Source organism: Mobula birostris, chromosome 7, assembly GCF_030028105.1.
Source record: "Mobula birostris isolate sMobBir1 chromosome 7, sMobBir1.hap1, whole genome shotgun sequence".
Lineage (NCBI taxonomy): Eukaryota > Metazoa > Chordata > Chondrichthyes > Myliobatiformes > Myliobatidae > Mobula > Mobula birostris.
The window spans coordinates 9,524,081-9,551,932 of record NC_092376.1 but is presented as its reverse complement, the minus strand read 5'-3'; the positions used below and the strand labels follow the sequence as shown (position 1 = coordinate 9,551,932).

The 27,852-nt window shown below is 44.3% G+C and overlaps 1 protein-coding gene across 2 annotated transcripts in view; it reads right to left on the bottom strand.

The window, feature by feature from the left end:
* Positions 1–2,967: 2,967 nt before the first annotated feature.
* The window catches only part of acer3 (alkaline ceramidase 3), a 309,653-nt gene continuing 284,768 nt past the window's right edge, over positions 2,968–27,852 (bottom strand). Inside the window, exons 10-11 of one of the 2 annotated variants that reach the window (XM_072262601.1) lie at positions 22,030–22,075; positions 2,968–11,560 (exon numbers count right to left, since the gene is read on the bottom strand). In XM_072262601.1, coding sequence (XP_072118702.1) covers positions 11,504–11,560; positions 22,030–22,075 — 103 coding nt within the window. In that variant the 3' untranslated portion in view covers positions 2,968–11,503. Of the gene's footprint in view, positions 11,561–14,588; positions 14,709–22,029; positions 22,076–27,852 lie in introns of those variants that run through there. The other variant, XM_072262600.1, reaches the window with a different exon arrangement.

Sequence of the window (27,852 nt, the reverse complement as noted above, 5' to 3'; positions counted from 1 at the left end):
ACTGCTGCTGCTAAGTTAACAAATTTCACGTCACATGCCGGTGATAATAAACCTGATTCTGGTGAGGCATCTCCTTGAGTATTGAGAACAGTTTTGGGCTCCTCATCTAAGAAGAGAATTGCTGGCATTGGAGAGGTTTGAGAGGGGTTCACAAGAATGATTCCAGGAATGAAAGGGTTACCATATGAGGAACGTTGATGGCTCTGGGTCTCTACTTGATGGAATGTAAAAGGATGAGGGGGGGGATCTCATTGAAATGTTTCAAATTTTGAAAGGCCTAGACATGGTAGATGTGGAAAGGATGTTTCCCATGGTGGGGAAGTCTAGGACAAGAGGGCACAGCCTCAGGATAGAGGGGCATCCATTTAAAACAGAGATGCAGAGAAATATTTTTTGGCCAGAGCGTGGTGGATTTGTGGAATTTATTACCACAGGGACCCGGCTGGTGGCGTAGTGGCATCAGTGCCGGACTTCGTGATGGAAGGTCCTGGGTTCGAATCCAGCAGGCTCCCCTGCACACTTTCCATCCATGCTGGGTTACGAGCTGGTGATCTCTTTGGAAACTCACCCAGCAGAAGGCAATGGCAAACCACCGCTGTAACTTGCCTCGTACGCGGTTCCCCATTACATCAGAGGGGCGTGGAGGGAATTTGTCCGCTAACCGGAGAAACTTCGGATGCGATGTACCTTTCCTTTAGTACTATAAGCAGCTGTGGAGGCCGGGTCATTGGGTGCATTTAAGACAGAGCTCGGTAGATTCTTGATTGGACACGGCATCAAAGGTGGAGAAGGCCGGGGAGTGGGGCTGAGGAGGTGAAAAAAAAAGATCGGCCATGGTTGAATGGCAGAGCAGACTCGATGGGCCAAATGGCCGAATTCTGTTCCTATGTCTTATGGTTATGGTCTCTGTAATCTGTATAGGGTCTATGAAGTTGATGCCACTTTGCCTCACTCCTATAGACTCTTGTGTCCATCTCCTGAGTAAATACCATATGCAAAAAATTATTTAAGATCTCCCCCATCTTTTTTGGCTCCACACATGGATTACCATTCTAATCTTCCGGAGGACCAACGTTGTCCCTTGCAATTCTTTTGCTCTTAACCTATCTGTAGAAGCCCTTATGACCCACTTTCAAGGACTCATCATCTCATGTTATTGATATTTATTTTCTATTTATTATTTCTTTTTGTATTTGTAGTTTGTTGTCTTTTGCATATTGGCTGTTTGTACATCCTGTTAGGTGCGGTCTTTCATCGATTCTACAGTATTTCATGTACTTACTGTGTATGCCTGCAAGAAAATGAATATGGTGACAAATATGTACTTTGATAATAAACTTTGATTTTGATCTCTCTGTACTTGTGCACATGACAATCACATCTATTAGGTAAGCCCATAAGACACAGGAACAGAATTAGCCCATCTTGGCTCATCATTCGATCAGGGCTGATTTATTATTCCTCTCAACCCCATTAGAGTCAAAGTACAGCACAGAAACAGGCCCTTAAGCCCATTTAGTCCATTTAAACTGCCTACTCCCATCGACCTGCAACCAGACCATACCCCTCCATTTCCCTACCATCCATGTACCTATCCAAATTTTTCTTAAATGTTGAAATCGAGCTCGCATGTATCAATTGTGTTGGCAGCTCGTTCCACCCTCTCACATCTTCTGAGTGAAGAAGTTTCCCCTTATATTCCCTTTAAAGTTTCACATTTCACCTTTAACCCATGACCTCTAGCTGTAGTCCCATCAAACCTCAGTGGAAAAGGTCTGCTTGCACTTACCCTATCTCTAACCCTCATAATTTTGTATACCTGTCAAATCTCCTCTCAGTCACCTACGTTCTATGAAAATATTGCTAAACTATTCAATCTTTCCTTATAACTCAGATTCTCCAGACCTGGCAACATCCCTGTAAGTTTTCTCTGTAGTTTTTCAACCTTATTTACAACTTTCCTGTAGGTTGGTGACCAAAACTGCACACAGTGCTCCAGATTGGGCCTCACCAATACAGCTTCAACATAACATCCCACCTCCTGTACTCAATACTTTGATTTATGAAGGCCAATGTGCCAAAAGCTTTCTTTACGACCCTATCTACCTGTGACCCCACTTTCAATGACTTATGGACATGTGTTCCCAGATCCCTTTGATCTACCACACTCCACAGTGCCCTACCGTTCACCTACTTTGGTTGGTCCTACTGAAGTGCAGCACCTCACACTTCAATTCCTACTGCCATTTTCCTAGCTGTTACAGATCCCACTGCAAGCCATGACAGTCTTCCTCACTGAACACTACACCCCCACTCTTGGTGTCATCCACAAACATTCCCATTCTCCTGCCTTCTCACCATAAACTTCAATGCCCTTACTAATCAAGAAGTTATCAACCTCTGCTTTAAGTGTACTCTATGGCTTGTCCTCCACAACCATCTGTAACAATAAATTTAGTCTCAACACACCCTGGCTAAAGAAATTCCTCCTCATCTCTGTTCAAAAGGATGTCCTTGTATTCTGAGTCTGTGTCCTCTGGTCCTAGACTCCCCCACTATAGGAAATACCCTCTCTTTGTCCACTCCATCCTGCCCTTTCAACATGTTTCAATGAGATTCCTCCTCATTCTTCCAAACTCCAGCAAGTACATGCCCAGAGCCATTAAAGGCTCATATGTTATCCCTTTCATTCCCAGAATCATTCTTCCGAGGGGCCCAAAACTGTTCACAATACACCTAGTGTGGTCAGACTAATGCCTTGTAAAACCAAGTTTCTCCAGCATTTTGTGCTTGCTCCTCTGCAATTCCAGCATCTGCAGGATCTCTTGTGCATAATGTATGCTTTTCTTGTGAATGCTGCTTATCTGATATTATGTGCCTTTGAACGCTGTTGCAAGCTTTTCATTATGCCTGTGGATATATGTTATATATGACTCAACTCAACATATATAACACAAAATATCATGTTCTTTCATTAGCCTTTAATTTTCCACAAAAGTTAGTTACAATATGATTTATTACAGCATAATTCAAAATAACCTATGGTTCAATAATTGAAGCTGTCTGTCACTGATAACACTGATGGTGTTACTTGTGTGCTACTAGCGCCTCTAGTGGGCACTGTGAGGACACAGTCCTATAAAGCCATTATATTCCCCCAAGCATTGTTGCATCTAACAACCTTCACAGAGACATACTTTATAAATGTGCACACTAATTACATTATTACACAGAACGTTTGGTCATTTTGTGAGCTGATGCTCCAATAACATCTCAAATCCAAACACCCACTTCCATATGTCCCATATGCCACATTACACACACACACGCATACACAATACAGATCAGTGCATTAGAGACGATCCACAAAATAATCCCCTCCTGCTCATCTCCGCCGATGCAGCTCAGGCTAGGAATGATTGTACAGAATTCCTAGCGCAGATTGAAAGCCCTTTGAACCAGAGAGGAAACAACCAACAAATTAACATTAAAGTGTCAAATGCATGGAGCTCCGTGACTCGGAGACTCACGGCCTTTGGCTGAGCGCGGGGAGTTACAAGGCGCTGGAACCTGGAGCAACAGTCTAGATGCTGAAGGAACTCAGCAGGTTAAGCAGCATCTGTGGAGGGTAATGGGCAGTCATCGTTTTGGGTCCAGACCCTTCATCAGGATGGCAATGAGTGTACGGCTTGTGTGCTCGAGTTTTCAAGAGGTTTATTAATTAGGTATCATTGAGAAAAAATAAAAAATGAATACAAATATCAATGTAATGACCTCAGAAAACACATCATTTCCACATGCTATTTAAGAAAGGTGGGGTAAAGCTCTCACTGCAGCATGGCAGTGAGAGCTTTAACTGGTTTGAGGGGCATAGACAAAGAATCAGATACAGTAAACTTCCAGCAATCAAACATCATGTAAATGCATTTTGTTGTCCAGTTGCTTGATAGTGTTGTGAGTTGCTATGTGGTGGACAGTGTCGATCGAGGGCAGTGTGGGTGGTGGGGGGGGGGTGTTTATTTCTTACAAGGGGGAGATTCAAGGCTCTTGAACAAACTGGCCAGAGCACTTGGCCATTTGTTCATCTCGCCCTTTTGGAATCATCCAAAATCAGGAGTCATGTTCGGAACCCATGTTACTAATCCGGCAGGAGTGTTAACTTAAAAACTATGCAAAAACAAACTTAAAAACAATATTTAGCAAAGCATTTAAATCAGTAGTCACTAGGTTTTCAATTTCAACAATGAGACACTCGGTTCATGCCTTCCTTTTGGACAATAATATTTGTTACGTTCTTGGACCCAGCTACAGCATATCTAGGCAGTGTATTAGCAGCTTGAGAATATACATAACGTTAATGAATCAATACTATTGATACTGGCAGTGGACCTTCAAATTAACGGCGTGATTGACAGCGTTTCCATCAATTCCTCATGGGCTGCCACATAAATCCCTGCAGAATAAAACGGAACTACACAGAGAAAGCAAACGACCTTTCTACACTGAGCTTAATCCCCTGACATCAGTGCTAAACACTGCACTATACAGAGGAATCACTTCAGTCTCGTAAAAAAATGTACGTAATTTGTTTTTAGAATGAAAAGCTTTCTCAAAGCAACTACACTGGATTATATGTTAAGTAAACATGATGGTGCTTTTCAGATGTTAGCCTAGCTGTTAGCAGGACTCTATTACAGCTCAGGGCATTGGAGTTTGGAGTTCAGTTCCGGTGCTATCTGTACGGAGTTTGTATGTCCACCCCCGTGAATTGCATGGGTTTCTTTCAGGGCTTTGATTTCCTCCACAGTCCAAAGACGCATCGGTTAGTAGGTTAATTGGTCATTGTAAATTTACCGTGTTTAGGTGTTTTTTGTCCTGCAGGGTGTCTAGCCACCCTCCTCACCGGGCAAGCCTGGTGGGGGAGTCGGTTTAGTCGCCGACCACCCAACCATGCGACAGGTAGCACTAGGTTACATGGTACCAGTAGCGCTCAGAGGGCGGATGAACCCTCTCGTAGGGTCAACGGCCATCTAGCAAACACGTGCCGTGAAGTGCAGAAAGGGCATCCCTTGCATCGAAGCTTGGTCCGGCCATTCACTGCAACAGAACTTCCCCCAGCCGTCTTGGACCCCACCATGCCGCTGGATCGGGGAGGGAATGTTGAGAGGGTGGGTCTGGACCTGTGCAACCCCCTACTCACCTAAAACCCACTCACGCACACGCTGTTCCTTTCTGAGGAGTGGGGTATCCTCAACACACCCAAGTCCTGTAGCGATGGACAAGTGGTGAATCGGCAGGCTTGACCAGCTGGGAGTCGTAGTCACAAGTCTGCATACAGGTGGTAGGGGGAGAGTGGTCGCACATGGATTACAGAGTGGCGATCTGGTGAGGCAGCACCCTCTGCGTCTGAGCAGCCCTGTTCGGGGAGGCACTGCTCACCCTATAGTTAGGGAAGGGCCTAGAAAAGGAGGCTCAAACAAAGCCCACTCGCACCAACCTGGCCAGTCTGCCGCGGCTCGCGGGTCGTCCAACTCTAGCAGTAAGAATCACAAGCAGAATCTGATTGTCGCCTCATGGAACACACGAACTCTGTTAGACAATGCTAACTCACAGTGCCCAGAGAGACACACTGCACTTGTTACTCGTGGGCTCAAGGACTACATCACGCCTGCACCAGCTGCTCACAAAGTTGTGGGGAGCTGCAGAGCTACCACAAGACTTCAAAGGCATATCATTCGTGACCATCTACAAGAACAAGGGAGACAAGAGAGACTGCAACAATTACCGTGGCAACTCTCTTCTGTCAGTTGTGGGAAAATGCCTCGTGAAGATCATCCTTAGACGCTTGGTGTCCGACATCAGTGACAACGTCCTTCCAGAAAGCCAGTGTGCTTTTTGAACAACAGGAATTCTGCAGATGCTGGAAATTCCAGCAACACACATCAAAGTTGCTGGTGAACGCAGCAGGCCAGGCAGCATCTCTAGGAAGAGGTGTAGTCGACGTTTCAGGCCGAGACCCTTCGTCAGGACTAACTGAAGGAAGAGTGAGTAAGGGATTTGAAAGTGGGAGGGCGAGGGGGAGATCCAAAATGATAGGAGAAGACAGGAGGGGGAGGGATGGAGCCAAGAGCTGGACAGGTGATTGGCAAAAGGGATACGAGAGGATCATGGGACAGGAAGTCCGGGAAGAAAGACAGTGGGGAGGGGGGACCCAGAGGATGGGCAAGAGGTATATTCAGAGGGACAGAGGGAGAAAAAAGAGAGTGAGGGGAAGAATGTGTGCATAAAAATAAGTAACAGATGGGGTACGAGGGGGAGGTGGGGCCTAGCGGAAGTTAGAGAAGTCAATGTGCATGCCATCAGGTTGGAGGCTACCCAGACGGAATATAAGGTGTTGTTCCTCCAACCTGAGTGTGGCTTCATCTTTACAGTAGAGGAGGCCGTGGATAGACATGTCAGAATGGGAATGGGATGTGGAATTAAGATGTGTGGCCACTGGGAGATCCTGCTTTCTCTGGCGGACAGAGCGTAGGTGTTCAGCAAAGCGGTCTCCCAGTCTGCGTCGGGTCTCGCCAATATATAAAAGGCCACATCGGGAGCACCGGACGCAGTATATCACCCCAGCCGACTCACAGGTGAAGTGTTGCCTCACCTGGAAGGACTGTTTGGGGCCCTGAATGGTGGTAAGGGAGGAAGTGTAAGGGCATGTGTAGCACTTGTTCCGCTTACACGGATAAGTGCCAGGAGGGAGATCAGTGGGGAGGGATGGGGCGGACGAATGAACAAGGGAGTCGCGTAGGGAGTGATCCCTGCAGAATGCAGAGGGGGGGGAGGGAAAGATGTGCTTAGTGGTGGGATCCCGTTGGAGGTGGCGGAAGTTACGGAGAATAATATGTTAGACCCGGAGGCTGGTGGGGTGGTAGGTGAGGACCAGGGGAACCCTATTCCTAGTGGGGTGGCGAGAGGATGGAGTGAGAGCAGATGTATGTGAAATGGGGGAGATGCGTTTAAGAGCAGAGTTGATAGTGGAGGAAGGGAAGCCCCTTTCTTTAAAAAAGGAAGACATCTCCCTCGTCCTAGAATGAAAAGCCTCATCCTGAGAGCAGATGCGGCGGAGACGGAGGAATTGCGAGAAGGGGATGGCGTTTTTGCAAGAGACAGGGTGAGAAGAGGAATAGTCCAGATAGCTGTGAGAGTCAGTAGGCTTATAGTAGACATCAGTGGATAAGCTGTCTCCAGAGACAGAGACAGAAAGATCTAGAAAGGGGAGGGAGGTGTCGGAAATGGACCAGGTAAACTTGAGGGCAGGGTGAAAGTTGGAGGCAAAGTTAATAAAGTCAACGAGCTCTGCATGCGTGCAGGAAGCAGCGCCAATGCAGTCGTCGATGTAGCGAAGGAAAAGTGGGGGACAGATACCAGAATAGGCACGGAACATAGCTTGCTCCACAAAGCCAGCAAAAAGGCAGGCATAGCTAGGACCCATACGGGTGCCCATAGCTGCACCTTTAGTTTGGAGGAAGTGGGAGGAGCCAAAGGAGAAATTATTAAGAGTAAGGACTAATTCTGCTAGACGGAGCAGAGTGGTGGTAGAGGGGAACTGGTTAGGTCTGGAATCCAAAAAGAAGCGTAGAGCTTTGAGACCTTCCTGATGGGGGATGGAAGTATATAGGGACTGGACATCCATGGTGAAAATAAAGCGGTGGGGCCAGGGAACTTAAAATCATCGAAAAGTTTAAGAGCGTGAGAAGTGTCACGAACATAGGTCGGAAGGGATTGAACAAGGGGTGATAAAACAGTGTCGAGGTATGCAGAAACGAGTTCGGTGGGGCAGGAGCAAGCGGAGACAATAGGTCGGCCAGGACAGGCAGGTTTGTGGATCTTGGGTAGGAGGTAGAAACGGGAAGTGCGAGGTGTGGGAACTATAAGGTTGGTAGCAGTGGATGGGAGATCCCCTGAGCGGATAAAGTCGGTGATGGTGTGGGAGACAATGGCCTGGTGCTCCTTAGTGGGGTCACGATCGAGGGGTAAATAAGAGGAGGTATCCGCGAGTTGTCGCTGTGCCTCGGCAAGGTAGAGGTCAGTGGTTTTTTGAACAGGCCGTAGTACAGTGGACATGATCTTTTCACTGAGGCAGCTCCAACAGAAATGTGTTGAGCAGCAGAGAAGTCTCTGTGTCACATTTGTTGACCTAACCAAAGCATTGACACTGTTGGTAGAGATGGGCTGTGGAAGCTCCTACCAAAATTCGGTTGCCCCCCATGCCTAACCAACATCATCCGCCAGTTCCACAAAGGCATGAAAGGCCGCATCAACATGCGTGGTGAGTTATCAGACCCATTTTCCAACAGCAATGGCGTAAAGCAGGGTTGTGTTCTGGCTCCTACTCTGTTTGGACTATTCTCCGCTGCTGTTCTTCAGGATGTCATATCAGATCTACAAACGAGGGCTGATGGCGGGCTCCTCAACCTTGCAAGACTGAGAGCAAAAACAAAAGTCAGAGACATTGTGGCACATGAGCTGCAGTTGCTGATGACTGTGCACTGGTTGCCCACTCTCTCGAAGACTTACAGGAGATCACCAGTCATTTTGCCAGTGCAGCCAAAAGCTTCGGACTGACAATCAGCCTGAAAAAGACGGAAGTTTTGTATCAACCGGCTCCTGGCTCAAGCCACAAAGAACCAACTGTCCTCATTGATGACACTCATCTCAATGCTGTCAACAAGTTTTGCTATCTGGGCAGCATAATAACATCCTCAGCTTCGCTGGATGTAGAGATTGAGTCAAGAAACAGAAAAGCCTGCTTTGCCTTTGGTGAGCTGAAAGATCGAGTTTGGTCACAGGACATCAGGTTGGCCACCAAGTACAAGGTACACAGAGCCGTTGTCATATCAACCTTGTTATACGGATGTGAGACATGGTGCCCATGTCAGAGACACTTACGCCAGCTTGACCAACTGTAGCAGCATCACCTACGTTCTCTGATGAAGATCACCTGGCGAGACAAGGTCTCCAATACTGAGGTCCTCTCTTGAGCCGGAATGCCAGCAGTTTCAACCTTGGTGATGTCAGCCCAACTGCACTGGGCAGAAAATGTTATCAGAATGCCTGATGGAAGACTGCCCAAGGACATCTTGTACGGCCAACTGTCCAGTGGTACCCGAAAATGAGGAGGCCAGTGACTACGGTACAAGGATGTTCTGCACAGGAGCCTCAAGAAAGTTGACATTGCCCCATCAACATGGGAGGATCTGGCTCAAGATCGCTCACAGTGGAGGGACGCCATCAGGAAAGGTGCTGAGAATAAGCTCAATGAGGCAACAGAGGAAAGGCGCAGGGAGCGCCACAACAGAGCTTCTGCCCCTGCTGCCCCTCCAGGCCTCACCTGCCAAGTATGTGGCAAGCAGTGCCTGCCAAGGATCGGCCTGTACAGTCACTCCAGGATGCACATATCAAACCCCACTAACTGACTGAAAGGAACCATTAATATCCTATGGGATGGATAGCCAGAGAGAGAGACTGTGTTTAGGCTATGATGAAATAGGTGGGTTGCTGAGTGGTGTGGTTCATTGGGTCTGAAGGGACCAGTCCACACTGTATCTCTAAATAAAATAAAATACAGTATTTTGATGTTCATGTTTTGAAAGTTATTGTTAAACATGGTAAAAGGGCATGTAACCACTGCAGGGGAAAGTGGGTGGGGGGGGGTGGTGGTTGTGGTGGTGTGTGCAGAAGGAACAAAACAAAGATGCCAGACTCTTTATAGCTTCTCAAGAATAGACTGAACTATATACAACTGCTAACGTAGAATTATATTACAGTGAGTCAATATTCCTAAATAAGTTTTATAGACCAAATTTCTTCTCATAAGCGAAGTGAAACTACTCAAGAACCGAAGTGTGTTGGGTACTCAGTTGCAGAGCCAGTGGAGAAAGGAGGTGTACAAACTCCCCACAGAAATTGTGGCAGCAAATCATTTTCTTGAAGTCTTTGGTGTATGTCACTACAGATAGGAAGGATACTGACTGAACTACAGGGGTTCTTATTTAGGATTTAAAGCTACAATATGGGCATCTGGAAGAGGGCAGACAAGTTGTGCTGGTCAAAATGGTGCAAAGCTGCGGCCTCCATCAAGGTCAGAATAGATTGTTGTTGCTTTTAGGTTCATAAGGATGGTTTTGGAGACAGCAAAGGGAGCAAGGGGTCATGCTATGGTTTGGGGATAGGGATGTGGGAGAATTTGAGCTCAGGTCAGAGTATAGGTCTCTGCTCCGCGCTTGAAGAAGAGTGACATGGACATGTGACAAAGGACATCCTGTGGATGGATGTCGGGCTGGAAAGCACTGTGGACAAAGACCAGCAAGGGCGAGAGCTGGCGGCCCCCGCAACTCCCCTGGTCAGTGGGTCCTGGGGTAGGAGGTCTATGCGGGCAGCAGGAGGCACTAGAACCAGTGACCTCTCCTTCACCCCCCAACCCCCCGCCGGTGGGCAATGATAAATAAATGAATCTCAATCTCAACAGTTTAAATACAATCCAGTGCTCCATTTCTCCTTACCCAACACACACGCACACGCACACAAAAATGATTTACTGTTTATGTGACCAGCACAAATTCATATACAAAGGAATCCAAATCCCACTGAGTTTGCCGCCACCTCTCAACAGCTTCTCGCTTCCTAACCAGTCAATAAGAATGGTGGCAACACGGAGGATTTCCACTCCAATTGCATGGCCCGGGTTTTAACGGCCCTTGCACACACTCGTCCCCACAAATATCATTTATTAACTTTACCACTCTCCCCTACCAAACATCCCATGATAAAAATTCAACAACTTGTCAGAGAACAGCACCACAGCCAGCAAGAGGAGCCAAGGCAGAAGTGGAAAGAATGGAACGAAGAGGGAGTATAACCCTGGCACTTTTCCCAATATCTGCCCTTGATCCCATCACCCACACCCTCTCCCTGACCATCTCCCTGCAAATCAACCCTTGTTCACTGCTGGTACTTTAACCTTCGCTCACTCACCTCTCATGAGACAGTGTCTATGGACACAGTCTTCAAATGGCAGATTATTTAACCAGATGGGCAGAACTGTGAACAACAGCCAAATTAAAAATAAAAAAAAAAATTGCTGTAAAGAGCAATTAGTTTCCCATATTTGTTCAATATTTTGGCCAAAAGAACTTTAGCTGCTCTCGGGTTTAGTTGGTTATCTGAGGTGTTAACAAAAACCTAGCAATCATTATACAAGCTGCAGTGCCCCCCTGCCTACCTACTTTAAATTAAAAACAACCCTTTTAATTCCACCACACCTGGCAGTGCTTTACAAAAATAAATACAAAAAAACTTGGCATGATCGGAAATATCTCTCTGTTTCTTCTCGTCATGATTCCGTTGAAACCTTTCACTCACAAGACACCAACTCCGCAGAATCTGGCACATTGATTCCCAGGGGCTGAGGTGCAGCTTGCTGTCTTTCAGAGGTTTTGAATTTCGATGTTTTTTAGTGCTTCTTAGGAGGTGTCTCCACCCAGATAACAGGCCAAACGCCAAGCAAAAACTGTAAATTAAATAGAAATCCTTAAGTAAACGAGTTAATGAAATTTTGGCATCAGGCATCAGACTGCAAGACCCTACGGAGGACGGTAAAAACTGCCAAGAGGATCATGGCCGGGGTCACCCTCCCCCTTATTTGTGACATTTACTGGGAGTATTGCAGACGAAGGGTCCAAAGCATTGTTGAGGATCCCTACCACCCATCCCACAACCTCTTTGACCCTCTACCGTCAGGAAGGAGGTACAGGAGCATTAGACTAGGACTGCCAGACTGAGTAACAGCTTCTTCCCTCAGGCTGTGAGACTAATGAATACCCTGCCACCACCAAGGTCTTGTCACGAGGACAGCGAGCCGTTTATTGTTTACTATTTACCTGTGTTGCACAGTACATACATTCTGAATTATATTTTATTAACTTATTTGTGATTTTGCTTTATGTGCTATGTGTAAAGTATGTTTTATGGTTGTTTCACTTAGTTATATATATGTACAGTCGAATGACAATAAACTTGAACTTTTATAACTGGTGTTTACAGATAGAACTTTTGGTACCTTACTTAGAGTGTTAGCTCATCCCAGACAATGAAGTGTGTTTGAAAAGCAGTTACAATTATCTGGCAACCAATTCACGGTCAGCAAGATCCCACAGAAAGCAGTGATGTTGACCCAGTCATTTGTTGAAGTAAAGTGAGGGCTTTAACAGGTTCAGTCCTGTTATGCTGTGATGCCTTTATGAAGTTTGCAGGCTCTCTCTTAGTCCTTCTGGGTTTCCCCTGGGTGTTCCAGTTTCCTCTCACACCCAAAAGACACGTAAGTTAAAAGATAAGCTTTATTTGTCACGTGTACATTGAAACATATGGGGAAATGTGCCATTTGTGTCAATGACCAATACAGACCAAGGATGTACAGGGGGACAAGTATCACCACGCTTCCGGGACCGCGACAGTACGTACACAACCTATTCACCCTAATCTTTTGGAATTGGTAGGAAACCCATGTGGTCACAGGGAGAACGTACAAACTCCTGACAAGCGGGGGGAGGAGGGAGGGGAGAACTGAACCCTTTTGCTGGTGCTGTAAAGCATTATGCTAACTGCTTTGCTACTGTGCCACAGGGTTGTTAGGTTTCTTGACGCTGTAAGTTACCCCAAGTGTGTAATTGAGTGGCGGAATGAGTGTGTATGGGAGAGTTCAAGGAGATCAGGTGTTGATGAGAATACGGAGGAGGGGACAATAAACTAAATTTGGGTCGGAAAAGGATAAAGCAATGAATATGAAAATGATTCCAGGTTTGAAAAGCTTGTCATATGAGGAGCATTTGATGGCTCTGGGCTATTCACAAGAATTCAGAAGAATGAGGGGTGACTTCTTTTAAACCTATTGAGTGGTGAAAGGCCTTGATAGAGTGAATGTCGAGAGGATGCTTCCTATGGTGAGAGAACCTAAGACCAGAGGACACTGCCTCAGAATAGAGGGGCGTCCTATTCGAATGGAGTTGAGGAGTAATATCTTTAGCCAGAGAGTAGGGAATCTATGAAATTCGTTACCAAAAGCAGCTGTAGAAGCCAAGTCCGTATGTATATTTAAGGCAAAGGTTGATAGATTCTTGATTGGTCAGGGTATGAAGGCATACGGAGAGAAGGCAGGAGATTGGGGCTGAGAGGAAAATTGGATCAGCCATGATGAAATGTCACAGCAGACTCGAGGGGAAGAAACAGTAGACTAATTGAGACCTGCTGAAGGGTTTCAGCCTAAAATATCGACAGTTTACTCCCCTCCATAGATGCTGCCTGTCCTGCTGATTTCCTCCAGTATTTAGTGTGTGTGTGTTGGCCTGCTTGGCTGCTTCTCTCTACAACACTATGTCAAAGCTAGTTAAGGGACATATATATTGGATCAGGCCATTTTGGTGATATTCACTGGTCACCTGATTGGACGATGACAAGGATTAGATCTCATTTCACCAGAAGGTGACACTGTCTCATTACTACATTGACACACCAGGCATCAGAATCAGAATCAGGAGTACTATCACTGACATATGTTGTGAAATTTGCTGTTTTGTGGCAGCAGTACAGTGCAACACATAAAAATACTATAAATTACAATATGAAATACATACATATTAAAAAAATTAAACAAGTAGCACAAAAATTGGGTGGCGGGGAGGAGATACGTCTCTTCCCTCTGCTAGCCTGCAGGTCACCCTTGGGCAATGTGTAGCATCAATCCTGATCAGGGTCACGTGAAGCCATGAGACCAGGTGGTGGATGGTCGTATGAGCAACTGGTGCATATCACAAGTGCTGGTTATGCGACCACCGACACCAGGCAGTCAATCTCTGAAGAGTATTGATAATGGCTGGGGTCACCCGTCTTTTTAAAGACACAGTCTAGAATGATGAAGGCAATGGCAAACCACTTCTGTAGAAAACTTGCCAAGAACAATCACGGTCATGGAAAGACCATAATCGCCCACGTTATGAAATGGCACAAAGTACAAAAAGAGCAAAAATAGTGAGCTGGTGTTCATGAATTTATTGTCCACTCAAATATCTGATGGTGGAAGGGAAGAAGCTGTTCTTGAAACATTGAGTGTGTGCCTTCAGGCTCCTGACAGTAGTAGTGAGAAGAAGGCATGTGCTAGATGATGTGGATCCTTAATTGGCTCAGATCTCTTGTGTTGGACCTTGACACACAACCCACATATGAGAAAAGAACGGTATGATTTTAACTGCACATACACTCTCTTCACTGTGGGAGTATCTGCACAGCAAAGGAATTAAATCAGCCCAATTTCTGATTCCAATTCTGCTGTGACCACAGCTAGAATGATGTTGCTTTATGAGAGCCTGTGGTTGAGGGTGTTACCCGAAGAGATTCTCCACCACTCCTGAGATAGTCAGAGAGTCACCAATAACAACCACTGAGAGGCAGGACTGGCCCTGAAGCTGTGCACAAGCCTAAACTACAAGGTTTATCAAGGCACACTTCCAAAACTCTGCCACCCAAATCCTGAGCCTTACCAATTCCGAGTTGGAGACACAAGAGACTGCAGATGCCTGGAATCAGGAGCAAAGAAACCATCTACTGGAGTAACTCTTGAGCAACACACACAAAATGCTGGAGGAAGTCAGCAAGTCAGGCAGCATCTATGGAGGGGAATAAACAGTCGACATTTCGGGCTGAGACCCTTCATCACTTTGCGCACCACAGTCCTGAGAAGACACCGGATTGCGTAGAGGGCGAGACAGTTTAAAAGTGAGCGGGGACAGTCGGCACATTTTACACGTCACAATTCTGAGGAGACAGCGGGTTGCATAGAGAGAGACAGTTGAAAAGAATCGAGCGGGGACCGTCAGCATTTTTTGCGCGCCACAGTTCCGAGGAGACAGCGTATTGTGTAAAGACAGACAGTTTAAAAGAATCGAGCGGGGACAGTCAGCACATTTTGTGCACCACAGTTCCGAGGAAACACTGGATTGCGTAGAGAAAAACAGTTTAAAAGAGGTGAATGGGGACAGTCAACTCATTTTATGCACCACAATTCTGAGGAGACAGCGGATTGCATAGAGAGAGACAGTTTAAAAGAATCGAGTGGGGACAGTCAGCATATTTTGTGCACCACAGTTCTGAGGAGACAGCATATTGTGTAAAGAAAGACAGTTTAAAAGAATCGAGTGGGGACAGTCAGCATATTTTGTGCACCGCAGTTCTGAGGAAACACTGGATTGCGTGGAGAGAAACAGTTTGAAAGAAGTGAACGGGGACAGTCAACTCATTTTATGCGCCACAGTTCCGAGGAGACAGCGGATTGCGTAGCGGCAGTTGAGAAGAAGTGAGTGTGGACAGTCGGCACACTTTGCACATCACTTTCCCAGAAGACACCAGATTGCGTAGAGTGAGACAGACGTTAAAAGAAATAAGTAGGGGCAGTTGACACTTCCTATGTGCCACAATACCGAGGACACACCTGATTGCGTGACGGTAGAGAGAGTTTAACAGAAGCAAGCGGAGGCAGTCAGCACTTTTAATGTGCCACAAATCCCGAGGACACATTTTTGCGCATAATTAGGCACTTGGCAAGGATCAATAAAAAGAAGTTAGGTTTATGCAGTGTTACTGTTGTGTGAGTGGGCCACTGTTAAAGTAGGGAGTTGAGGCTTTGGCTCAACGAGGCTTAGAAGGGGAGAAGTATAGGCAGAATTTTTTTTCATTATTTATTCTTTCTTTCTTATTGCACATTTAGAACAGTGGGGATACCAGACAGGATACTGGAATGCTTCTCTAGAGGGCCATGGGAAGGCAGGGAGACCTCCAAGATTATCTCAGGAATGCTATCCGTGCCATATGCTGGCGATGCCAGGAATAGGAAGATCATATAGTTTAACACGCGACTAAGGAGGTGGTGCAAGAGGAACAGCTTCAGATCATCGGGCTTTCTTCCAGGAAAGGTGAGACCAGTACAGAAAGGACAATTTGCACCAGAACTGAGGGGACTGATATCCTAGTGGGAAGGCTTGCTACCGCTGCACGGGGTGGCACAGTTAAAACTAGTGTTGCAAGGGGACGGGAACCCAAACACCAGAAAAAATAAAGGAGTGGTTGTGGAGAAAGGTGCTGTTAAGCCTACATACAAAGTCAGGAATCAAAAGTTCAAGCATGATGGGACTAATGCTCTGAGCTGTATATATTTCAATGCAAATAGTATTGTGGGAAAGGTGGATCAGCTTACAGCATGGAATTATGACATTATAGCCATTGGTGAGATTTGGTTGCAGGTGGGGCAGGACTGGCAGCACAATGTTCCGGGGTTCTGTTGTTTTAAATATTATAGAGTGGGACAGATTAAAAGAGATGTTACTAGTCAGGGAAAATGTCATGGCAGTGCTCAGTCATGACAGACTGAAGAGCTCGTCTAATGAGATTTTAGAGGTAGAACTGAGGAATAACAAAGGTATGACCACGTTAATGGAATCATATTATAGACTATTAACAGTTTGCAGGATTTAGAGGAGCAAATTTGTAGAGAGATCGCAGACTGTTTGGGAGCTTGAACTGTGACAATCAGTGAACGGGGTTCATTAGCAAGGGCAAACAAAAATAAGGCAGGTGCAAGGAGAGTTGTCATTGTGTGAGTGGGCCAGTGTTAGAGTGGAGAGGCTTTGTTGGTGAGACAAGTATCTGGTAGGAAATGAGACAGGGTAGGCAGTAGAAGTTTGTGTAGAGGAACATTTGGCATTTAGCGATCAGAACGCCATAAGTTTCAAGGTAATTATGAAAAAGGATAGGTCTGGTCTTGGGTTGAGATTCTAAATTTGAGAAAGGCTAATTTTGATAGTATCCGACAGGACTGGCAAGTACGGATTGGGACATAGTTTCTGGCAAAGGTGTACTTGGTAAGTGGAAGGCCTTCAAAAGTGAAATTTTGAGCATACCAAATTTGTATATTCCTGTCAAGATAAAAGGCAAAGACAACAGGTTATGGAATTTTGATTTTCAAGAGATACTGAGGCCCTGTTTAAGAAAAAGGAGGTACATCACAGGAAAAAAAGAGCTACTTGGGGGAATAAAAGACTAACATAAACTTAAGGAGGAAATCAGGAGGGCTAAAAGAAGATATAAGGCTGCTCTAGCAGACACGGTGAAGGAGAATCCTAAGGGCTTCGCTAGACATATTAAGAGCAAAATGATAGCAAGGGACAAAGTTGGTTCCCTGGAAGATCAGAGTGGCAGTTTTGTGAGGAACTGAAAGAGATGGTGGAGACCTTAAATAGATTTCTTGCATCTATATTTACTTGAGAGATGGGCACAGAGTCTATAGGTGTGAGGCAATGCAGCAGCGAGGTCATGGACCCCATACAGATTACACAGGAGGTGATGTTTGCTGTCCTGTGGAAATTAGGGTGGATATATCCCCAGGACCTGACAATGTATTCCAAGGCTACTGCAGAAATTGCAGGAGCCCTACAAAGATATTTAAAACATCCTTAGCTACAAGGTACTGGAGGATAGATGATATTGTTTCGTTGTTTAAGAAATGCTCTTAGAGTAAGCCCCGAAATTATAGGTAAGTGAGCCTGGCATCAGTAGTAGGAAAAGTTTTAGGAAGGTATTCCAAGGGACCGGATATATAACTATTTCGATAGACAAGGACTGATCAGGGGTTGTCAATATACAATAGTTTTGTGTGTGGTAAGTCAAGTCTAGCCAATCTTATAGAGTTTTTTGAGGAAGTTACCAGGGAAAGTTGGTAAGTTGATGAAGACAAGGAGGTGAAGGCAAGGCTGTGGATATTATCTATACAGACTTTCGCAAGACCTTTGAGAAGGTCCTGCATGTAAGATTGTTCAAGAAGGTTCAGTTGCTTGGCATTCAAGATGAAGTAGTACATTGGATGTGGTGTGCCACAGGGACTGGTGTTGTTTGTCACCTATATCAATGATCTGGATGATAATGTGCTAACACGAATCAGCAAATTTGCAGATGACAACAAGATTGGGGGTGTAGTCGACAGCAAGGAAGACTATTGAAGCTTGCAGCAGGATTTGGACCAGCTGGAAAAATGAACAGAAAAATGGCAGATGGAATTTAATGCAGTTATTTGTGAGGTGTTGCACTTTAGGAGGACCAACCAGGGTCAGTCTTACATGGTGAGTGGTAGGACACTGAGGAGTGTGGTAGAACAAAGGAATCTGGGAACACAGATCCATAATTCATTGAAAGTGGTGTCACAGGTAGATAGGGTCATAAAGAAAGCTTTTGTCACATTGGCCTTCATAAATCAATCTATTTAGTACAGGAGATGGGATGCCATGTTGAAATTTTATAAAATGTTGGTGAGGCTTAGTTTGGAGTATTGTGTCCAGTTTTGATCACCTACTTACAGGAAACATGTAAATAAGATTGAAAGAATGCAGGATGTTAATAAGGATGTTGCTGGGTCTGGAGGGCCTGTGTTATAAGGAAAGATTGAATAGGTTAGGACTTTATTCTCTAGAACCTAGAGAAGATTGGGGGTAGATTTGACAGAGGGATACAGAATTATCAGGGGTATAGGTAGGGTAAATGCAAGCAGTCTTTTTTCCACTAAGGTTGGGTGAGACTAGAATTAGAAGTCATGGGTTAAGGGTGAAAGGTTTAAGAGGAAGATGTGGGGAAATTTCTTCACTCAGAGAGTGGTGAGAGTGTGGAATGAGCTGCTAGCCCAAGTGGTAGATGTGGAGGTCAACTTCAATATTTAAGAGAAATTTGGATAGGTACACGGATTGGAGGGATATGGAGCGCTATAGTCCAGAAGCAGGTCAGTGGGACTCGGCAGATTATTGGTTTGGCATAGACTAGATGGTCCAAAGGGCCTGTTTCAGTGCTGCAGTGTTTTATGACACTATCTGGACAGGAAGAGAGGAGTCAGAAGCCCAAATACGAGGGTGGGTGAAGGGAACAATTGGTAAGTGATAAGTCAGAAAAGGCAAGATCCCCACTCTCTTATTCTGGCTTCTGACTCCTTCCTTTCTAGTCCTGATAAAGGGTCTTGGACTGTAACGTTGAATGTTTGTTGCCTCCTATATATGCTGCCTGACTTGCCAAGTTCCTCCAGCATTTTGCGTGTGCTGCTCAAGATTTCCAGCATCTACAGAATCTTGTGTTTTAATGGAGGAAATCAGCGAGTCAGGCACCATTTGTCGCGGGAGTGGAAATATCAGTGTTTTAGGTTGAAAGCTGTTTGATTAGCCAAAACATCAATAAGTCCTCTCTCCCCACAAATGGTGTTTGACCTGCTGAGACCCTCTAGTAGACTCTTGCTTCATCCCAAGTTGACTCATCACTCAAGATGACTTTGTCTATACTTCTCGCTGCCTTGGTAAAACAGTCAACATACTCAAAGCAACACACATCAAATTGCTGGTGAACGCAGCAGGCCAGGCAGCATCTCTAGGAAGAGGTGCAGTTACATTCCACATCCCATTCCCATTCTGACATGTCTATCCATGGCCTCCTCTACTGTAAAGATGAAGCCACTCTCAGGTTGGAGGAACAACACCTTATATTCCGTCTGGGTAGCCTCCAACCTGATGGCATGAACATCGACTTCTCTAACTTCCGCTAGGCCCCACCTCCCCCTCGTACCCCATCTGTTACTTATTTTTATACACACATTCTTTCTCTCACTCTCCTTTTTCTCCCTCTGTCCCTCTGAATATACCCCTTGCCCATCCTCTGGGTCCCCCCCCCCACCCTTGTCTTTCTTCCCGGACCTCCTGTCCTATGATCCTCTCGTATCCCTTTTGCCAATCACCTGTCCAGCTCTTGGCTCCATCCCTCCCCCTCCTGTCTTCTCCTATCATTTTGGATCTCCCCCTCCCCCTCCAACTTTCAAATCTCTTACTCACTCTTCCTTCAGTTAGTCCTGACGAAGGGTCTCGGCCTGAAACGTCGACTGCACATCTTCCTAGAGATGCTGCCTGGCCTGCTGCGTTCACCAGCAACTTTGACGTGTGTTGCTTGAATTTCCAGCATCTGCAGAATTCCTGTTGTTAACATACTCAAAGACCTCATTTACCCCAGACATTCTCTCTTTTCACTCCTTCCCATCAGGGAGAGAATACATCAGATTCCATCTGATATATCTGATATATGGCATGAATATCAATTCCTTCCCACTCTTCTCCTTTCTCCATTCCCAAATCTGGCTCCCCTCTTACACCTTCCCTTCTCCTCACCTGCTTATCACCACCCTCTAGTGTCCCTTTTCCTTCCCCTTCTCCAATGATCCACTCCCTTGCCCTATCAGATTTATTCATATTCACCCCTTTACCTTTTCCACCTATCACTTTCGAGCTTCTCACTTCATTAACTCGCCCCCCCCCCCCCACCACCACCACCTACTTACTTATCACCTGGTTCACCTATCACCTGCACGCTTATATTCCTCTTCCTCCCATCTTTTTATTCTGGCTTCTTCCCCTCTTCCTTTCTAGTCCCGATTAAGGGTCTTGGCACTTAAACGTCGACTGTTTATTCCTCTCCATTGATGCTGCTTGACCTGCCAAGTTACTCCAGCATTTTTGTGTGTGTTGCTCTGGATTTCCAGCATTTGCAGAACATTTTGTGTTTACACAATGCTCCAAATGCGATCTCACAATGACTTGTACAGTTATAACATGAGTTCCCAACTCTTGTACTCAATGACCAACGTGGGCAAGCATACCAAATGCCTTCTTCACCACCCTATCTACCCGAGTTGCTACTTTCAGAGAATTAATCACCTCAGCCTCTTGAGGTACTCCACTGGTTGGGGTTGACCATGGATGGATGTTGTATCCCACCTATCTATGTGATACAGAAGCCAGGGCAGTACAAAATTGAGGGCAGACTCCCTGTCTCCATACAGCTGATGAATCCAAAGGAATGGCAGAGACCGCTAGTTTGGCATCAGTGGTGTTGCAGGTGATCCCAGTCAACTTTGGACTCAACATAGGACTGCCTGAGGGACTCCAGCTCCAGATTTTAGCAACACTTTCCACTTGTATGAGTTAAATTCTATATGTCATTCTTTGGCCCATCCTCCCACTTGAATGGGATCCTGTTGTAATCTTACTCTCAGTGGCCGCTTTATTAGTTATCTCCTGTACTTAATAAAGTGGTCACTGAGTGTATGTCCGTGGCCTTTTTGCTACTATAGCTGGTCCACTTTAAGGTTCCATGTGTTGTGCGTTCAGAGATGCTGTTTTGCACACCAATGTTATAACATGTGGTTATCTGAATTACTGTCGCTTTCCTATCGGCTTGAACCAGTCTAACCATTCTCTGACCTCTCTCATTAACAAGGCGTTTTTGCCCACGCTGGATGTTTTTGTTCTGTTTTTTCCACATCATTCTCTGTACACTCCAGGGACTGTTGTGTGTGAAAATCACAGGAGATCAGCAGTCTCTGATACTCAAACCACTCCATCTGGCACCAACCATCATTCCAAGGTCAATGTCACTTAGATCACATTTTTTCACATTCTGATGTTTGATCTGAACTACAACTGAACCTCTTGACCACGTCTGCACAGTTTTATGCTTTGAGTTGCTACCTAATGATTGGCTGATTAAATATACTAATTAACGAGCAGATGTACAGACATACATAATAAAGTGTCTAGTGAGTGTAGATAAGTTTTCAGATAACTCTTTTCACTGCACACTATACCACCAATTTTGTGCCATCAGCAATTTGGTGGCATTTAAATTAGAATGACAGTAATCTGTTGGTATTAAGACATACAGAGAACAAATGGGTGGAGAGAGTTATGACATTCAAAAATCGGTTTAAAGTCCTGTTTTAATTACCATGAAATGGGTTGATAATTAGCATGTACAACAGATGGGAAAACAGACCCTTTAATTTGTAATTAAAAGAATTTGTGGTGAACATGACCTTTTCCTAGAAAAGAAAATCAAACGTGATCTGAGGGCTTGGCTTACCTTCACTTTAGGCCTGTATTTCAAGTATAAAGTTCTTGTGTACATACTGAAAAATATAAACAAGGAATTTGGATCAGAGATAATAGTACATAGATGCATGTGTGAAAGCATGTTTTACCATTAAACCACAATAGATATAACTAGTGCAAGGGATTGTATGGCTGCCTTTAGCATGGATTGATATTGTGTCATTAATCCAATTCAGGGCCAAGTGTTTGCAGAGAGAATGGGCTCTAGGCAAACAGAAGGTAATTAGGTTAAAACTTCACAACAGAACATTTTGTATTTTCTGCCCTATTAACATCACTAAGAACGTATTTATATTAATTTCTAGTCAGTGATCTGCCCCAGTGACGTTTGACTGCCCGAATTCAATTCCTTCCTGGGAACTGATGTGCTAAGGCAGAGTTTTATTCAAGCTAGTTATCAACTGGTGTATCATAAAGGTATTTGTTTTAACCCTAATTAATTATAAATGAACGGGGGTGGGGGGTGGATGTGAAAGCTTTAGAGAAAGTGCAGAGGAAACTTACCATGTAAAACAGCATGTTTTATGAGGATGGGTTGAGTGGGATAGGGCAGTCTTCTTTAGAGCAAAGAGGATGAGAGATGACTGGATAGAGGTATATAAGATAATAAAAGACATAAATTGAGTGGACAGCCAGAGACCTTTTCCCATAGTGAAAATGACCAAATTGAGGGACATAATTTTGCAAGGTATTCGGAAGAATGTATTGGGGGGTTGGAGGGCGATGTCCACAGAGAGCAGCAGGTGCATGGAACACACTGCTAGGGGTGGTGTTGGAGGCAGATACACTAGGGACGCAAACGAATCTTACGTAGGCACATGGATAAAAGAAAAGTGGAGGGCTATGTGGAAGAAAGGGCTTGTACAGTGTTGTACTGCTCTCTGTTCTACGTTTAACCCTATTCTGCTGTTTCTGCCAGGGATACACCCTCAATCCTGAAAAGGAAGGCTGTGGATTTATGCCTCAAGCCTGAGACCCATAATTATGTATAGTTTTCTGTCAAATTCTGTTGTATTTCTTTTTTCTTGTAAATGCCTGCAGGAAAATTAATCTCAAGGTAGTGTATGGTAACATATTCATACTTTGATAATAAAGTTACTTTGAGCTTTGAAACCACATTCAGGTATCTCAGTGGATATCCAAGTCATGCCCTGAAGGCATGCCACACTATCATGGTGCCAATTTTAAATGACACACTAAACTGCTGCTGCTCTGCCCCCTTGAACACAAGTTTCATGTTCAGAGGATGGGGGCGAGGGATCTCGTTGAAACCGACTGAATACTGAAAGGTCTGGATAGAGTGGCAGGGATGCTGCCATCAGTAGAAGAGCCAAAGAATTGAAGACGGATGTTTCCATCTGTGGAAGATTACAAGATCTATAAAAGATCTGCTTCTATTAGTGCAAGAGCTAAGATCCGAGGGCTCAGCTTCAGAATAAAGGGACACCCCTTTAAAATTGAGATGAAGAGGATTTATTTTCCAGTCAGGGGATGGTGAGCGTACGGAATTCATTGCCACAGATGGTATGGAGACCAAGTCTTTGGGTATATTTAAGGCAAACACATTAATAGGTTCTTGATGATTGGTACGGGGTTTAATGGTTGCAGAAAGAATGCAGGGAATGCCATTGAAAAAAAATTAGCCACGATTGAATCATGAGGTAGAATAGCATAATTCAGCTTCTACAGATATGGTCTTATGGAACGTGGGGAGAATAAAATGGGATTGATGTTGGTGAATGCTTGATGATCAACATGGACTGGATGAGTTGAAAGACCTAAATGACTAACAAATACTGCAGAATTTGAGTTGAGAGGGAAAATAAAGCAGCCAAAATTGAATGGTGCATTCAATGGTATGAGTGGACTAATTCTAATCCTATATTTTATTGTCTTATAAAAGGTCTCATACAATATATCCGAAGATAAAGATGGTAAAGATGAACTTTATTAACACTATTTTAATGATATGAATTCATCAGTGACCTGGGTAATGTTTCTCCTCAGCCACTGAACAAAATGATGTGATGGGATATTACCAAAGATTAGCTACCTTTTTAATCAATGTGATGACAATAACTCAAATAATTCAGTACACTTCTAAGAAGCTAATCCACTTTAAATGTTTCAATTCCACTACTTGATTATTACAAAGAAGGTCAGAGATGAGGAGGAATTTCTTCAGCCAAGGGTGGTGAAATTGTGGAATTCATTCCAGGCGGCTATGGAGGCCAAATTATTGGGTATGTTTAAAGCAGACATTGATAGGTTTTTGATTAGTCAGGGTCTCAGAAGTTACAAGAAGAAGACAGAAGAATGGGGTAGAGAGGGATAATAAGTTAGCCATGACAGAATGGTGAAGCAGACTCAATGGGCCATATGGCCTAATTCTGCTCCTATGTCATATGCCGATAGAGATTGTGGAGGAGGTGTTGTAGCCAACCCGAACTGACAGGAGTCTGCAAGTGAGGAAATCGAGCATCCAATTGCACAAGGAGGTATTGAGACCAAGGTCTTGAAGCTTATTGATTAGTTTTGAGGAGATGATTGTGCTGAATGCCAAGTTGTAGTCGATAAACAGCAGCCTCACTGTCTAGATGTTCCAGAGTTGAAAGAACGAAATGGCACCTGCTGTGGACGGGTTGCTCCAGTAGGCAAATTGGAGTGGATCCAAGTAGCTTCTCAGGCAAGAGTTGATATGCTCTATCACCAATCTCTCAAAGCACCTCATCAGATTGTTAGTTGCATATGCAATTTTGGGAGGTGCCACCACACTGATGTAGTGAATGACTTTTTAAGCAGTGCAAAAGTGAAAACCACACAATATTAAAGGGCCGCCCATTGAGATTAGCTGCAGTTTGATCAGTTGCTTTATAGCTATTTTATACAGCTATGCACCACCCAACTCTCCCACAAACAGTTTACAGTAAAACATTTCTCATTCTTCTGCCACAAGTTTTAAACAGTTGCACCCTTGCTAAATATTGTCCTTTGTCCACTGTGCACTTGTTCCCAGAATATATGGCAAGCTTAGTGAATTATTACCACGACTGAAACAGAAGAGTTAGAATGAATGGTAACTATTGAGTGGCTGAAGTGTCCACATTAACTCATTCTGTACCTAATTCTGTTTAATTAACACACATTCCCTTTTTCATTTTGTCAGTTTCTCACAGTTTATTTCTGCTCAGTCTATTAGCATCTAAAAACTGGAAAGACATTGCACTCAACAGATACACCTGGAGGAAATCTGTTTAAGAGGGAGCTGTGCTACGTGGGATTGGTTTCCACTGTGACACAGAGAACAATCAGCAGCTGCAAAAGGACAGACTGAACAGCCAAAAGACCCAATCACTAACTACAGCCACCACTTCATCTTGCTAACACTGCACAAGAATATGTGGATCCCAGATCGGCCTCTACAGCCACTTGAGGATCCACCAATAAACATCCCCTTGGGAGAACATGATACTCGACTTGAGTGATCGCACTACTACTAGTATTTCTGATGATAAGTATGATTTTAATATCCAGGGGATTTTTCTTACTCAAACTGATTGATGATTGTGTCTCTTGAATGAGTGGCTCAGCAGAGGATCTACTTCTTGTGGCAGCTGGTAAAATTTCATCTTCCCCAGAATATAATGGTGCAATTCTACACAACAATCACAGAGAGCATCCCCTCACAATATATGGATACTGCAGTGAACTGGCAAGTGAGCTGAAAAGGTTACTGACTACAGTCTACCATCACTGCAGGATTTCTATCTGCCCGGGACAAAGATTCAGGCAGGACAATCATTGTGGACACTACCCACCCAAACTACCTTTTTCAAAAACTCCCTTCTGGAAAGCAGTACAGGTATAGGGCTATTGAAATAAAACCTTCATACCTTCTTAGAAGTTTCTTCCCCCCAGGCAGTTAATCTTATTAACCATTCTAGTTAGCCAAACCACTCCCCTCTATCTACCTCAGTCACTGCACTGTAAACACTTCAAACCACTTGTTAGCTATTTATATTGTATATACATACTGGTATTCATGTATTTATGCACATTTTTCTCCATACTTTAACCACAAACAGGAGAAAATCTGCAGATGCTGCAAATCCAAGCAACACACACAAAATTTTGTTCCATACTTAAATCTCTGTTTTTTTATGACCACATAATTCTTTATTCTTAAATTGTTGTTTGCATGTAGTTTTTAATTGATTCTATTGTGTTTCTCTGTCCTACTATGATTACCTGCAAGAAAATGAAACTCAAGGTGACATATGCGTACTTAGATAATAAATTTACTTTGAATGTTTTATGTTGCATGGTCACGCCAACACACCACAGCAAGTTCCTAATTACATGTAAATGTATACAGCGAAAAAAGTTGATACTTGAGATATGCTCATTGACAACTTTATTAAGTAGCTCCTGTATCTTAATAAAGTAGTCACTGGGTGTAGTGTATATCCATGGTCTTCTGCTGCCGTGGCCCATCTGCTTCAAGGTTTGACATGTTGTTCATTCAGGGATGCTCTTTAGTACACTACTGTTTTAACACGTGGTTATTTGAGTTACTGTCACCTTCCTGTCAGATTAAGACAGTCTAGCCATTCTCCTCTGACCTCTCTCATAAAGAAGACATTTTTAATAGACAATATTAATGTATATTGTAAATAGCTGACAATCATTAATGTATATTGTAAATAGCTGTGGTCCCAGCACCGAGCCTTGCGGTACCACACTAGTCACTGCCTGCCATCCTATCTGCCAACCAATTTTCTATCCATGTCACTACCCTACCCCCAATACCATTTGCTCTAATTTTGCACACTAACCTCCTATGTGGGACCTTATCAAAGGCTTTCTGAAAGTCCAGGTACACTACATCCACTGGCTTTCCCATGTCCACTTTCAGAGATACATTCTCAAAAAATTCCAGAAGATTTAGTCAAGCATGATTTCCCCTTCGTAAATCCATGCTGACTCAGACCTATCCTGCCACTGCTATCTAAATATGCTGCTATTTCATCTTTTATAATTGATTCCAGCATCTTCCCCACCACTGATGTCAGACTAACTGGTCTATAATTGCCTGTTTTCTCTCTCCCTCCTTTCTTAATAAGTGGGATAACATTAGCTACCCTCCAATCTGCAGGAACTGATCCTGAATCTATAGAACATTGGAAAATGATTACCAATGCATCCACGATTTCTAGAGCCACCTCCTTAAGTACCCTGGGATGCAGACCATCAGGTCTGGGGATTTATCAGCCTTCAGTCCCAACAGTTTACCCAACACCATTTTCTGCCTGATGTGAATTTCCTTCAGATCCTCTGTTACCCTAGGTCCTCTGGCCACTATTACATCTGGAAGATTGCTTGTGTCTCCCCTAGTGAAGACAGATCTAAAGTACCTGATCAGCTCGTCTGCCATTCCCTTGTTCCCCATAATAATTTCACCCGTTTCTGTCTTCAAGGGCCCAACTTTGGTCTTAACTAATCTTTTCCTCTTCACATACCTAAAGAAGCTTTTACTATCCTCCTTTATATTCTTGGCTAGTTTACCTTCGTACCTTATCTTTTCCCCACCATATTGCCTTTTTAGTTATCTTCTGTTGCTCTTTAAAAGTCTCCCAATCCTCTGGCTTCCCACTCATCCTTGCTATGTTACACTTCCTTTCTTTTATTTTTATACTGTCCTTGCCTTCCCTTGTCATCTACGGTCGCCCCTTACTCCCCTTAGAATCTTTCTTCCTCTTTGGAATGAACTGATCCTGCACCTTCTGTATTATTC